General features: G+C 42.2%; 1 protein-coding gene across 1 annotated transcript in view; it reads left to right on the forward strand.

The window, feature by feature from the left end:
• Positions 1-10,031, forward strand: part of LOC134348224 (lysosome membrane protein 2-like) — a 181,380-nt gene extending 171,349 nt beyond the window's left edge. The window contains exons 11-12 of the mRNA XM_063051277.1: positions 2,985-3,146; positions 3,255-10,031. Of these exons, the coding sequence (XP_062907347.1) occupies positions 2,985-3,146; positions 3,255-3,302 (210 nt within the window). The 3' untranslated portion in view covers positions 3,303-10,031. The remainder of the gene's footprint in view (positions 1-2,984; positions 3,147-3,254) is intronic.
• The last annotated feature ends 6,526 nt before the right edge of the window (positions 10,032-16,557 follow it).

Below are 16,557 nucleotides of genomic sequence, written 5' to 3' on the forward strand. Positions count from 1 at the left end.
TGAGCACAGCGGCCATTGTGGGAATGGGCCAGCATTAGAGTAGTCATGCTTTGGATCAAGAGGCAAAGGCTCTAACTTATAGCAAGTTTTTTTCTTTCTCTATTAATACATAGCTAGTGCAGTGGGAATGTGCCTACACTCAGTGGTATGTTCTTCATGTCAGACGTGAGAGCTCTTGTGCGAGCTCCAGTCTCCCTGCAAACGACATAGGCATGAGGTGCAACCCACATCCCACTGCAGCTCCTACAAACTGTGTTAGGCAACTAGAGCTGCAGCTGAACAACGTTCGGCTCATATGGGAGAGTAAGGAGGCAACAGGTAGGAGCTACAGGGAGGTGGTCACCCCTAAGTTGCAGGAGGGGAGACTGTGTGGGGAGGGGGAGGGAATAGGCAACCAGAGCAGTGTACTCCTGTGGCCATTACTCTCAATATAAGTATACTTCTGTGTATACTACTGGGAAGGGGTGGGGGACAACCTACCAGGGGAAAGCCACGGTAACCAGGTCTCTAGCTCTGTGGCTCAGAAGGGATGTGGGGGGAGGTAAGGAGCACAGAAATGACAGGGGATTACATAATTAGAGAAGCAGACGGGAGGTTCTGTGGATATGAAAGTGACACCTGGGTGGTATGTTGGCTTTCAGGTGCAAGGGTGAGGGATGTCTCAGATCAGATCCACAGCATTCTAAAGTGGGAGGGTGAACAGCCCGAAGTCGTGGTACATATTGGCACCAATGACATGGGGATGATGTGCTGAAGGGAGAGTATAGAGCAGGTGTTTGCAGCATATAATTCTTAAAGGAGGACACACACGATTTTACCTAGCCTGCTCTTGCTTCAATGTAATCACCTCATACCTAGATTTACTTCTGATCCCCCTTGTCCATTCCCTTCCCATCTGTATCGACAGCATCTCATATATTCTCCACCATTTTAACAAACACCAACATACTCCTCCCAGTTCCCAATCATCCGATATCATTCACTTCCTCTACCCACTCCATCTATCCATCATCCTCCCACCTGTTCTGCTTCCCCCAATGTACCCATCTGCTCACCCATTCCCTATAGCCCCATCTTAACTTCTCTTTGGAATATACCATCTGTGGCCCTTTGCAGCCTCCACCTATCAATTCCCAGCCTCTGTCATTATTTCCACACTTTCCCCCTCCATCTGTCCATGGCCCTCCTCTCCTATGTTCATCTATCACCTGCCAGCTCTTGTTCCACCCCTTCTCTATATCTATATATAGAGAAGGGGTGGAACAACTGGGCTAGCTCCCAGTTTTTGGATCTTTCAGTCCAGACGAAAGGTCTCTATACGAAACTTTGTCAATTTCCCTCCAGTGTCAAGCCTGTACAGAGGCACCTCCCTGTTTCTACCAGTTAACAGAAGTCACCTGCCACTTGTTTCCAACTCATCACCTGCAGCCTATTTAAACCCAGCTCTCATCCACAATCTTTGTTCTCTCATACGAACCAGCCAACCTCAACCAGTTGCTCTAAGCTTTCAGGTACTTGGCTACCTGTGGTCTTTAGTTCATGTTCTCTCTTGTTTTGTGCCCCGCGTGGCTTGTTAGTTTTGCAGTCTTATTAAATTTATCGTTCATCACTGCTTTGCATTTGGGTCAAGCCTCCTCTACATCTCCTGACATACTGATGCTACTTGACCTGTTGGGTTTTTTTCTCTCCAGATTCCAGCACTTGCAGTCTATCTATCCTATTAGTTATTTGTTATGCTTATTATTAACATTAGCTTAGTTGTGAAAGTGGATGGCCTCACATTTTTCCACACTACTGTCATCAGGCATGTTTTTATCCATTTAGTTTTTAGTTGGCATTTCCATATCCCACAAAGGATCTCCACACTCTCCTCATATTGTTCGCACTGCCACTCAGCTCTGTATCCTCCGTGAACCTGGATATACTGTATTACACTTGGTCTCAATTTAACCGATAACAGGGATTATAAACATCAATCTCCCCAGCCTTCCACCCAAAAAATGATCCATTTATTCCTACTTCCTTTCTTCCTGTTAATCTGACTTCATGTATCCTAAATTTGTTTAGTAATCCACCATATGATCTTACTTTCATTAAATTCATCTTGGCTCTGCCTATTCTTATCATTCATGCTACTTCCTCCTTTATAACAGAGCTGAGGATTTTGCCAACTACTGAATATCAAGTAGCTGGTGAATAAACACAGAGAGAACATCACAGGAGCAGTCTCTTTGGCCCATGATATCTGAGCTGATTGGGCATTTCCATCTGGGGGGTGAAAACCAAGTATCCACACTATATATTCCTCTTATTATTCCATCAGATCTCTCTTCAGTCTCCAATGCTCCAGATGAAACAATTCAAGTTTGTACCACTTCTCTTCATGGCTAATTCTCTCTAAATCAGGTGACATCCTATGAAGCTCTTCTGCACCCTCTCCAAAGCCTCCACAACCTTCCTTTAACGCACTGACCAGAACTGCACACAATAATAAAGATGGCTTTTTACTTTCACCCTCCCTCACTGTCAAAGTCAAAGTTGTGTTTATCATCATGTGCGTAAGTACACATAGGCACAAGTGCAGTGAAAAACCTGCTTGTAACAGTATGATGGATATTGCATAAGCAGCCTTCACAAGGAAAACATGTATTAAGCACAATTCTGACAAGAAAGAACATGGTTAATGTAAAAAAAGGGTCCACTTTAGTGCAAAGTGATCAACTTGGTCATAGTGTTGCCAAACTGTAGTAATTAGTAATTGTTGGTTGGTACAAGTACCAAATGGTTGAAGGGAAGTAACTGTTCTTGAATCTGGTGGGGCAGGACTTCAGGTTTCTGTACCTCCTGCTCAGTACTAGCTGTGAGAAGATGGCATGGCAGTTACAGATGAACAAACATAATGGCATGTAGGCAGCATTGGATAAAATACACTATGTACATTTGCCTCTTTTCATTGGTTATTCTTTACTCTTTTGTTTTATTAGAATGCTGTGATTGATGACAAATCAGCTGTTAAATTGAAATGGGCGCTACATATTATAAAGGTTGTGTTCTACATTCCTTACATTATCCTATGGGTTGGAATCCTGCTATTTTTGATTTCTCTTACTCTCATCTTTGTCATGTGCAGATGCAAAGAGAATAAGGTACTTCTATAACTATTACAGAATTATTTACTGCCTTGCTCACTGGCGATTTATTTCTTGCACAGTACCCCTCACTTCCTTAAAGGTACTTTTCTTTTTTCCCTTTAGGAATATACACCTGTAGCTTTAAAATTGCCAAATATCAAAACGCACTGATGGACATCGGACCTTGTGTGTTGCTGAAATTACACAGCTATGTTGATTAGAAGTCCAGCCTAATTTCAGAGCTATAGTGACTATATATTGGAATGGACAAACACAGATTATTTGACAGATTGTGTGTTAATAGAATCAGTTACCAGTAATATTTAAATGTATTGTTTTCCAGGCAGTACAACTACAGTTATGAACTGGATAATTCATAATTTAAAAAACAGAATAAAATGAACCAGTCATGTTTCAAAAACAAAATATAATTTCTAATGATTGGATACTTGGTAAAATCACTTCAAACATATCATTTTGATTTGCTTTCTTTAAACATTTTCCAAGGCACACTGTATTGTCTGTAGGGTCAAGTACATTGTTGCCTTAATATAAAACACAATCATAGAACATAGAATAGTACAGCACATTACAGGCCCTTCGGCCCACAATGTTGTGCCGACCTTCAAACCTTGCCTCCCATATAACCCCCCATATTAAATTCCTCCATATACCTGTCTAGTAGTCTCTTAAACTTCACGAGTGTATCTGCCTCCACCACTGACTCAGGCAGTGCATTCCACGCACCAACCACTCTCTGAGTAAAAAAACCTTCCTCTAATATCCCCCTTGAACTTCCCACCCCTTACCTTAAAGCCATGTCCTCTTGTATTGAGCAGTGGTGCCCTGAGGAAGAGGCGCTGGCTATCCACTCTATCTATTCCTCTTATTATCTTGTATACCTCTATCATGTCTCCTCTCATCCTCCTTCTCTCCAAAGAGTAAAGCCCTAGCTCCCTTAATCTCTGATCATAATGCATTCTCTCTAAACCAGGCGGCATCCTGGTAAATCTCCTCTGTACCCTTTCCAATGCTTCCACGTCCTTCCTATAGTGAGGCGACCAGAACTGGACGCAGTACTCCAAGTGTGGCCTAACCAGAGTTTTATAGAGCTGCATCATTACATCGCGACTCTTAAACTCTATCTCTCGACTTATGAAAGCTAACACCCCATAAGCTTTCTTAACTACCCTATCCACCTGTGAGGCAACTTTTCGATTGGAAGAAATAGATTCTACCAGAGTTTCAGCATGTAACTACAGTGCCTATAAAAAGTATTCACACTCCCTCCCCCGGGAAGTTTTCATGTTTTAGTGTTTTACAACATTGAATCACAGTGGATTTAATTTGGCTTTTTTGACACTGGTCAACAGAAAAAGACTTTTGTGTCAAAGTGAAAACAAAGCAATCTAAATTAATTACAAATATAAAACACAAAATAATTGATTACATAATTATTCACCCCCTTCAAGTCAGTATTTAGTAGATGCACCGTTGGCAGCAATTACAGCCTTGAGTCTGTGTGGATAGGTCTCAATCAGCTTTGCACATCTGGACACTGCAATTTTTCCCCATTCTTTACAAACTGCTCAATCTCTCTCAGATTGCATGAGTGAACAGCCCTTTTCAAGTCCAGCCACAAAACCTCTATTGGATTGAGGTCTGGACTCTGACTTGGCCACTCCAGGACATTCACTTTGTTGTTTTTAAGCCATTCCTGTGTAGCTTTGGCTTTATGCTTGGGCTCATTGTCTTGCTGGAAAACAAATCTACTCCAAGTCATGGTTTTCTTGCAGATTGTATCAGGTTTTCCTCCAGGATTTCCCTGTATTTTGCTGCATTCATTTTACCTTCTACCTTCACAAGCCTTCCAGGGTCTGCTGCAGTGAAGCACCACCACAGCATGATGCAGCCACCACCATGCTTCACGGTAGGGATGGTGTGTTTTTGATGATGTGCAATGTTTGGCTTATACCAAACATAGCATTTAATCTGTTGGCCAAAAAGCTCAAATTTGGTTTCAGAGTCTCCCACATGCCTTCTGGTAAATTCTAGCCAAGATTTCGTGTGAGAATATTTCAACAGTGGCTTTCTTTGCCTCTCTCCCATAAAGCTGCAACAGGTGAAACACCCAGGCAACAGTCGTTGTACGTGCAGCCATTTCAACACTGAAGTTTGTAACTCCTCCAGAGCTGTCATAGGTCTCTTGGTGGCCTCACTCACTAGTACCCTTCTTGCACGGTCACTCAGTTTTTGAGGACGGCCTGCTCAAGACAGATTTACAGCTGTGCCATAGTCTTTCAATTTCTTGATGATTGACTTAACTGTACTCCAAGGGATATTCAGTGACTTGGAAATGTTCTTGTATCCATCTCCTGACTGGTGCTTTTCAATATGCTGTTTGCAGAGTTGCTTGGAGTGCTCTTTTGTCATCATTGTGCAGTTTTTGCCAGGATGCTAACTCATCAGCAATTGGACCTTCCAGATACAGGTGTATTTTTACTACAATCAATTGAAACACCTTGACTGCACACAGGTCTCCAAAAACAGATCTCAATTTAACTAATTATGTGACTTCTAAAACCAACTGACTGCACCAGTGATGATTTGGTGTGTCACATTAAAGACTTATGTAGTCAATTACTTTGTGTTTTATATTTGTAATTAATTTAAATCACTTTGTAGAAATCTGTTTCCACTTTGACATGAAAAAGTCTTTTTCTATTGATCAGTGTCAAAAAAGCCAAATTAAATCCACTGTGATTCAATGTTGTAAAACAGTAAAACATGAAAACTTCCAAATACTTTGTAATCAGCTCTATAACTCCAGGTGTTGATTCATGCCCTGAGCTCACCTGCTTTTCCTATGAAACTTCTTCCATTGAAGTACATTGTTAATGTGAGAAGTAAACGACTCAAATTTTAGACCCTTGGTTACATTTGGATACTTTTTATAGGCACTGTAAATGCATTGACATCTAGAAGTTGCTTTTGTATTCAGGAACCCAAACTGCTCACCAAGAATGAGGCACAGTCTATAGATCATGCTCTTGAAACAGTGTCAGAAGAACATGGAATCTCCTTTCTAAAATCACATTCACTTTCCAAAAGTTTAAATCAATCCATTAGTTGTTAGCCCTTTGCCAAGATCTTTGGTGAGACAAAATAAGTGCATGGATCTTCTCCACAGTTTGGAGTCATCCAGGCAGATCACTCCATAAATAATTACATTGCGGCAATACAAAGGGAAAACAGTGCAGAATGTAGTGTTACAGCAGCTGAGAAAGTGCAGCGCGGGCATAGGAATAAAGTGCAAGGGCTATGACAAGGTAGATTTGGCGATCGAGAGTTCATCTTTTAGTGTACAAGGGGTTTATTCAACAGAGGGATAGAGGCTGTCCTTGAGAATGTACATACATTCCCAAGTTCTTGCATCTCCTGCCTGATGGGTGATGGAAGAAGAAAGAATGGCAAGGGTGGGGTGGGGCAGCTTTGGTTATGTAAACTGCTTTTCCCAGGCGGTGAGCAGTGCAGATAGAGTTCATGGAGAGGAGTCTGGCTTTTGTAATGGATTAGCTGTGTATATAGCTCTCTGCTGTTTTTACAGCCTTCAGCAGAGCAGCTGCCATACCACACTGTGATGCATCTTGAACTGATGTTTATTTTGATGAATATTATGGTGGCGGATACAGAAATGATAGGGAAATAAAAGTCCGGTGCCAACTCTACCTTGAGAGTGATGCCGAGGTACATTTGCCAGTTTGAAGGACGGAGATCAAAAGCAATAAGCTGCAGCTATAGAAGATCTGAAATAAAAGCAGGAATGCTGCAGGTATCAGCAGGTCAGGCAATATCTGCAGAGAAAGAAATAGGTTAATAAATCAAATCAATAGACAGGAAACAGTGGTTGCAACTAAAATAAGGACAATAAAGTTAAAAGTACACTTACTAACAATGAATACCATACGCTATCAAACTATGAATACCAAACACCATCTAACAATGAATACCCTATACAATCTAACAATGAATACTTTGCACTATCTAGAAATGAATGCCATACACCATCCAGAAATGAATACCATACACAGTAAAGAAATGAATACCATACACCATCTAGAATTGAATACAATACACGGTCTAAGAATGAATACCATACACCATCTTTGTAGAAATGAATACCATGAACCATCTAACAGTGAATATGATACACCATCTAACAATAAATACCATAAACTATCTAGAAATGAATACCATACACCATCTGACAATGAATACCATGTACCATCGAACAGTGAATAACACCATCTAGAAATGAATACCATGAACCATCTAACAATGAATACCATGCACCATCTAACAATGAATACCATACACCGTTGAGAAATGAATACCATACACCATCTAGAAATGAATACCATACACCATCTAGAAATGAAGACCATACACCATCCAGAAATGAATACCATACACCATCTAGAAATGAAGACCATACACCATCTAGAAATGAAGACCATACACCATATAACAATGAATACCATACACCATCTAACAATGAATATCATACACCATCTAATAATGAATAGCATACATCGTCTAGAAATGAATACCATACACCATCTAACAACAAATACCGTACACCGTCTAACAACGAATACCGAAAACCATCTAACAATGAATATCATACACCATCTTGAAATGAATACCATACATCAACTAGAAATGAATGCCATACGCTATTTAGAAATGAATACCACACACCATGGAGAAATGAATACCATACACTGTCGGGGAATGAATACCATGCACCGTTGAGAAATGAATACCCCCATGCACCGTCTAACAACGAATACCATACACCGTCTAAGAACGAGTACCATACACAACCTAACAATGAAATCCATGCATCATCTGGAAATGAATACCATAAACCATCTAACAATGAATACCATACATCATCTAGAAATGAATACCGTACACCATCGAGAAATGAATAACATACACCATCTAACAACGAATAGGATACATCATCTAACAATGAATACCATATACCATCTAACAATCAATACCATACACCATAGAGAAATGAATACCATATGCCATCGAGAAATGAATAACATACACTGTCGAGAAATGAATACCATACACCATCTAGAAATTAATACCATACACCGTCTAACAATGAATACCATACACCGTATAACAATGAATACTATACATCATCTAACAATGAATACCATACATCATCTAACAATGAATACCATACACCACCTTGTATGAATACCATAAACCATCCTGAAATGAATACCATACACCATTTTGTAATGAATACCATACACCATCCTGAAATGAATACCATACACCATTTTGTAATGAATACCATACACCATTATGAAATGAATACCATACACCATCTAGAAATGAACACCATACACCATCTAGAAATGAATACCATACACCATCTAGAAATGAATACCATACACCATCTAGAAATGAACACCATACACCATCTAGAAATGAATACCATACACCATCCAGAAATGAATACCATACACCATCCAGAAATGAATACCATACACCATCTAACAATGAATACCATACACCATCTAAAAATGAATACCATACACCGTCTAGAAATGAATACCATACACCATCGAGGAATGAACACCATACACCATCTAACAATGAATACCATTCTCCATCTAACAATGAATACCATACACTGTCTAACAACGAATACCATACACCAGCTAACAATGACTACCATACACCACCTTGTATGAATATCATAAACCATCCTGAAATGAATACCATACACCATTTTGTAATGAATACCATACACCATCGTGAAATGAATACCGTACACCATCTAACAATGAATACCATACACCATCTAAAAATGAATAACACCATCTAGAAATGAACACCATACACCATCTAACAATGAATAACACCATTTAACAATGAATACCATACACCATTTAGAAATGCATCTTCTTGCAGGCAGCCGTAAAGCAAAGAAGGAATAGAGTCCATGTAAAGCCCCACACCACAAGGACAGATACACATCTAATCTGCGAAAAAGCCCCACACCACAAGGGCAGACACACATCTAATCTGTGAAAAAGCAAGAACAAATCATGGAAACAGTAAAAAAGCAAACAAACAATCGACAGAACGTGAACTACAGGATCCCTGAAAGTAAGTTTAGAAAAATAGTTACGGTCTTTGCAAAAACTACATGGAAGAAACTCCCGCTTATCCAGTGTTCGATGTTATAGATAATGGAGGGACTGATTGAGTCAGTGGTAAGTTAAAACTGGTTGCCTTGAATATATGTGTGATGAAAGACACTATACTCTTCCTTGGGTGATGTAACTGAGGGAACCACATGGATAAAGATGGAATCACCAAACAATTGATACTAGACCGTAGAATCGTCATAGCGATATTTGATTCTGCGCTTTGCGCAGAACTGTACTCCACTTTGTGCAAATATAGAATGGTATTAAAGGATTGCAGATTTCATGGTCTCTTCAATATTTTCCTTACTTTACTGGGGAGGTATTATTTGCTGGTGCTGACTAGTATTCCCTCTCATATGTGTCAAGCTTCACAGTAGATTGCAACCTTCTAGCTTGCTATTTTATTCAGATTCAGGGTAACTTCTTCGCTGATTCACTGCTGTTTAATTCTTGCCAACCATCATTTACCAATCCAGCTCTGAGTGTGTGCGTTTTCTTTCACATTCCAAAGACGAATGATTCGAGTTACCATGTTGTAGGCATGCTAGGTTGGCGCCAGAAGCATGGCGAAACTTATGGGCACATTTCTCGTGCGTTTGATTCAACACGAGTGATGCACTTCACTGTATATTTAGTACATGTGCCAAATAAAGCTAATCATTGAAATCTTTATCTTTACATGTCTTTAATTTGTTACCCTCTCTAATAACCTCCTTACATTTCCATACATTAGGAATAATACATTTTAGATTCTGCATCTAGAGTCATGAAAAACTACCGAATAGAAAGAGGCCCCTCAGCCCATCTGGTCCGTGCCGAACTTTCAGTCAGTCTCGTCCCATTCACCTGCACCCGGACCATTGCCCTCCATAGCACTCTCAACCATGTACCTACCCAAACTTCTCTTAAACGTTGAAATCCATCTGGCATTCACCACTTGTGCTGGTAGCTCGTTCTGCACTCTTACCGTCCTCTGAGTGAAGAAGTTCCCCCTCATATTCTCTTTAAACATTTCACCTTTCACCCCTAACCCATGATCTCTATTTCAGTCTCATTCAATCTCAGTAGAAAAAGCCTGCTTGCACTTAACCTATCTATACCCCTCATAATTTTGTATTCCTCTATCAAATCTCCTCTCAATCCACCACACTCGTTAGTGTCCTACCACTTATCCTGTAAGTCCTACCCTGGTTTGTCCTCCCAAACTGTAATGCTTCACATTTGTCTACATTAAATTCCATATAGCAGTTTTCAGCCCACTTTTCCAGCTGGTCCGGATCAGTTGCAAGCCATGACAGCCCTCTTCACTGACCTCTACAGCCCTAATCTTGGTGTTACCTACAAATTTGCTGATCCAGTTTACCACATTAACATCCAGATGTCCCGTGACTGGCAACAATGAATATAGAAATGAGTCAGGCTTTATAAACAAATAAGCATTTATTAAACTCTGCTCAAAATTAGTAAAAAGATAAAGAAACGAAAAACCTTAACCGGAAGTAAACTGCTATGCGGTCATTTAACAAACCGCTAAACTCAGAGCTAGTTCTTAAAGCGATAAATGCGAACACAGTATTAAAGTGGTAAATTGGAACACAGTTCTTAGAATGGTAAATCTGAAAGTCCAAGATATTTATACAGTCAATTAGGAGAGACTTTCCTGAAGTAAAGAATTCCTCGAAGACACGACGTTACTGTCGATCCCAGCCAGACCCTGCCTTGTCCACAGGATTTATGACAATGGAAATAAAATGGTTTAAAGGCACTGACCTTTTTTTCTGTAGAATAGCCTAGATACTGTACAACCTTTTCTGTTTCTTTTAGCAGAGGTTATCTCATACAGATCATTCTTACTTGAACGAATTCAATAATTGTCGATTCTCTCCAAATCCGCCGAACAACTCCTTCAGGTTCCCGTCTTCACTCTCCAATGTTACTGAAAAGGTACATCAACAAATCTGGCAGCTATTGGTGAAACTGCCGGCCCAACACTTCTGTACCTTACAATAGAAAGTAAAACTCTGTTTTAAAACTATACTGTGTCATGAGACTAATATGCAGCGTAGCGGAGTATCTGACTGACTATTTAAACTAAAAACTAACTGTGTCACCAGGGGTCTACACTCATATACTTGGTGAGAACAGGTCATCACGTGACCTCACATCGGCGGGAAAATTACATCATGTGACCTCTGTAAGACCATTACATCACCCTCATAAGACAATCACAAGATATCCATGAAGTATGTAACATAGGGCATTGATAAAGATGACAGGATTAAGGAAAGCCCCAAGGCATTCTACAAGTATGGGAAGAGGAAGAGGATAAGATATGAGAGAATAGGACCAATCAAGTGTGACAGTGGAAAAGTGTGTATGGAATTGGAGGAGATAGCAGAGGTACTTAATGGGTACTTTGCTTCAGTATTCACAATGGAAAAGGATCCTGGTAATTGTAAGGATGACTTACAGCGGACTGAAAAGTGTGAGCATGTAGATATTAAGAAAGAGGATAAGCTGGAGCTTTTGGAAAGCATCAAGTTGGATAAGTCACCGGGACTGGATGAGATGTACCCCAAGCTACTGTGGAAGGTGAGGGAGGAGATTGCTGAGCCTCTGGCGATTATCTTTGCATCATCAATGGGGATGGGAGAGGTTCTGGAGGATTGGAGGGTTGCAGATGTTGTTCCCTTATTCAAGAAAGGGAGTAGAGATAGCCCAGGAAATTACAGACCAGTTAGTCTTACTTCAGTGGTTGGTAAGTTGATGGAGAAGATCCTGAGAGGCAGGATTTATGTACATTTGGAGAGGCATAATATGATTAGGAATAGTCAGCATGGCTTTATCAAAGGCAGGCCGTGCCTTACAAGCCTGATTGAATTTTTTGAGGATGTGACTAAACACATTGATGAAGGTAGAGCAGTTGATGTACTGTATATGGATTTCAGCACGGCATTTGATAAGGTACCCCATGCAAGGCTTCCCTTCTTCAGAAGATAACTTGTACTTGGTTCTGTGTGTCCATCAGGCTTCCCCTGGACTTTCACAACAGTCCTTGTCACCAGGATCACCAGATGGGGCTAGAACAATCCAGCAGCCACACCCTGGTCTCTGGAGGTATTTATGCAGCCAGCCCCAATGAGAATCAGCTGTCTCAATTAATGCTGAACAGGAACAGACACAGGGTAGACAGGAAAACGTGGAGCAAGGGTCAATGGACCAGACCATGAACCGGAATGCAGACTTCACGGACTGGACCATGACAAGTTTGAGTATCATCTTTTCTAGTAGGAAAAGCCTCCACCCATTCCAGGAATGAAACCAATTAGCCAATGCTCTAACCATGCCAGTAACTTCCCCATAATTCCATGGGGTCTTAACTTGGTAATGTGACGAGAATACACATAGATAAGATGTTAGCTGTCCTATGTGATCAGCAGTTGGTCTGCCACCTGTCTTCAAGAGAGAGATAAGGAACACAATGAAACAGCATCTGGAGATGTGTAATGAAGGGACGGGAGAGAGAGAGCTCTCTGGAGCGGCTCCCCCTTTGAACCCTGAACTGTTTGAAGTGATGGACAGGTGATACCCCAGCAGGGGGTTAAAAAGGGACAGGTTCGCTAAGGCAGGACTCACGACACCCGAGGTAACGAGACCCTGGAAGCGGTGCGCCTCTCACGAGTGGGTGAGAAGTACCAGACAACGGCCAGGGTGGAAAGGTACGATCAGCGGGAACCCGGTGTGTGTCCGCCCTTGCCTGGGTGCCGGGTTCACTGCAGAGGATCGGTCGCATCTGGAGGAGGGGTCACAGTCGGTGACCTCGGGTGACATCACCAAGGACCTGCCCAAAAGCTGCTTGTGAGCCATATCGCCGGTCTGTGAGTGGAAGCCGTGTCTGAATGATCAGTCGTTCCTGTTCTCTCTCTCTCTCCCCCCACGTTGTCCATCGCCATGGCAACGATTACTGCGAACTGAACTAAATTGGACTGAACTTTTGTGTCACTTTGAAATTTGGTCACTTACCCCTAGACAACGATAGAGCTTGATTGATGCTGTTATTTTAATTCTGTGCACATGTGTGTTTATCATTGCTGAACTGTTGCATTTATTATCCTTTCGATTACTGTGTTGCTTGTTTCTTTAATAAAACTTTCTTAGTTCTAGTAATCCAGACTCCAACTGAGTGATCCATTTCTGCTGGTTTGGCAACCCAGTTACGGGGTACGTAACAGTAAGTAGCCTCAGACTTGCAGCATGGGCAACTGCAGGTCTTCCATACAACCTTGCCCAGGCCTGCGCCCTGGAGAGTGAAGACTTTCCAGGAGCAGATCCATGGTCTCCCAAGACTAACGAATGTCTTAAAGCCTCGTGTGGCACCTTGTCAAATGCCTTCTGAAAGTCCAAATATACAACATCCATTGCATCCTCTTTATCCATCCTACTTGTAATCTCAAAGAATTCCAAGAGGTTCATCAGGCAAGTTTTCCCTTAAGGTCCTATCTTGTCCTGTGTCACCAAGTACTCCATAACTTCAATCTTAACAATGGACTCAAAGATATTCCCAACCACTGAAGTCAGGCTAACTGCTCTATAATTTCCTTTCTGCTGCCTTCATTCTTTCTTAAAGACTAGTGACATTTGCAATTTTCCAGTTCACCAGAACCATGCCAGAGTCCAATGATCCTTGAAAGATCATTACAATCTCTAACGCTACCTCTTTCAGAACCCTACGGTGCAGTTCATCTGGTCTGGGTGACTTATGTACCCTTAGGTCTTTCAGCTTTTTGAGCACCTTCTCCCTTGTAATAGTAACTGTACTCACTTCTCTTCTCTCACACCCTTCAACATCTGGCACACTGCTAGTGTCTTCCACAGTGAAGATTGATGCAAAATACTCATTTAGTCCATCTGCCAACTCCTTGGCCCCCATTATTATTTCTCCAACCTCATTTACTAGCAATCCTATATCCACTCTCATCTCACTTTTATTATTTATATACTTAGAAAACTTTTTTCTATCTACCTTGACATTGTTTGCTAGTTTGCTTTCATATTTCATCTTTTCCCTCCTAATGATTCTTTTGGTTGTTTTCTGTGTTTTTAAATGCTTCCCAATCCTTTATCTTCCAGCTAATTTTTGCTTTGTTGTATGCCCTCTCTTTTGCTTTTACAAACGCAACACGAGGAATTCTGCAGATGCTGGAAATTCAAGCAACACACATCAAAGTTGCTGGTGAACACAGCAGGCCAGGAATAATCTCTAGGAAGAGGTACAGTCGACATTTCAGGCCGAGACCCTTCGTCGGGACTAACTGAAGAAAGAGCTAGTAAGAGATTTAAAAGTGGGAGGGGGAGGGGGAGATCCAAAATGATAGGAGAAGACAGGAGGGGGAGGGATGGAGCCAAGAGCTGGACAGGTGATTGGCAAAAGGGGTATGAGAGGATCATGGGACAGGAGGTCCGGGGAGAAGGAAAGCAGTGGGGGGAGCCCAGAGGATGGGCAAGGGGTATAGTCAGAGGGACAGAGGGAGAAAAAGGAGAGTGAGAGAAAGAATGTGCGTATATAAATAACGGATGGGGTATGAGGGGGAGGTGGGGCATTAGCGGAAGTTAGAGAAGTCAATGTTCATGCCATCAGGATGAACACTTCCTACTTCTTCGGCAAGGACTCTTCCACCCCACCGATGACCCCTTCTCCCATCTTCAACCTTCCTCCTCTTCATGGACACCCCACTCTGGTCTTCTGCCTGCTCTGGATCCTTTTATTGCTAACTGCCGATGGGACATCAACCGTCTCGACTTCACCACACCTTGTTCCAATTCCAACCTCACTCCTTCCGAACGCTCTGCTCTCCACTCCCTCCGCACTAATCCTAACCTTACTATTAAACCCGCTGATAACGGGGGTGCTGTTGTAGTCTGGCGTACTGACCTCTACCTTGCCGAGGCACAGCAACAACTCGCGGATACCTCCTCTTATTTACCCCTCAATTGTGACCCCACTAAGGAGAACCAGGCCATTGTCTCCCACACTATCACCGACTTTATCCGCTCAGGGGATCTCCCATCCACTGCTACCAACCTTATTGTTACCACACCTCGCACTTCCCATTTCTACCTCCTACCCAAGATCCACAAACCTGCCTGTCCTGGCAGACCTATTGTCTCAGCTTGCTCCTGCCCCACCGAACTCGTTTCTGCATACCTCGACACGGTTTTATCCCCCCTTGTTCAATCCCTTCCTACCTATGTTCGTGATACTTCTCACGCTCTTAAACTTTTCAATGACTATAAATTCCCTGGCCCCCACCGCTTTATTTTCACCATGGATGTCCAGTCCCTATATACTTCCATTCCCCATCAGGAAAGTCTCAAAGCTCTCCGCTTCTTTTTGGATTCCAGACCTAATCAGTTCCCCTCTACCACCACTCTGCTCCGTCTAGCGGAATTAGTCCTTAATCTTAATAACTTCTCCTTTGGATCTTCCCACTTCCTCCAAACTAAAGGTGTAGCTATGGGCACCCGCATGGGTCCGAGCTATGCCTGCCTTTTTGTTGGCTTTGTGGAACAATCTATGTTCCAAACTTATTCTGGTATCTGTCCAATCAACACACATCAAAGTTGCTGGTGAACTCAGCAGGCCAGGCAGCATCTGTAGGAAGAGGTGCAGTCGACATTTCAGGCCGAGACCCTTCATCAGGACTAACTGAAGGAAGGTATCTGTCCCCCACTTTTCCTTTGCTACATTGACGACTGCATTGGCGCTGCTTCCTGCACACATGCTGAGCTCGTTGACTTTATTAACTTTGCCTCCAACTTTCACCCTGCCCTCAAGTTTACCTGGTCCATTTCCGACACCTCCCTCCCCTTTCTTGATCTTTCTATCTCTATCTCTGGAGACAGCTTATCTACTGATGTGTACTATAAGCCTACTGACTCTCACAGGCTATCTGGACTATTCCCGTTCTCACCCTGTCTCTTGCAAAAACGCCATCCCCTTCTCGCAATTCCTCTGTCTCCACCACATCTGCTCTCAGGATGAGGCTTTTCATTCCAGGACGAGGGAGATGTCCTCCTTTTTTAAAGAAAGGGGCTTCCCTTCCTCCACCATCAACTCTGCTCTCAAACGCATCTCCCCCATTTCACGCACATCTGCTCTCACTCCATCCTCCCGTCACCCC

The sequence above is a fragment of the Mobula hypostoma genome, chromosome 6 (assembly GCF_963921235.1).
Source record: "Mobula hypostoma chromosome 6, sMobHyp1.1, whole genome shotgun sequence".
Classification (NCBI taxonomy): Eukaryota; Metazoa; Chordata; class Chondrichthyes; order Myliobatiformes; family Myliobatidae; genus Mobula; species Mobula hypostoma.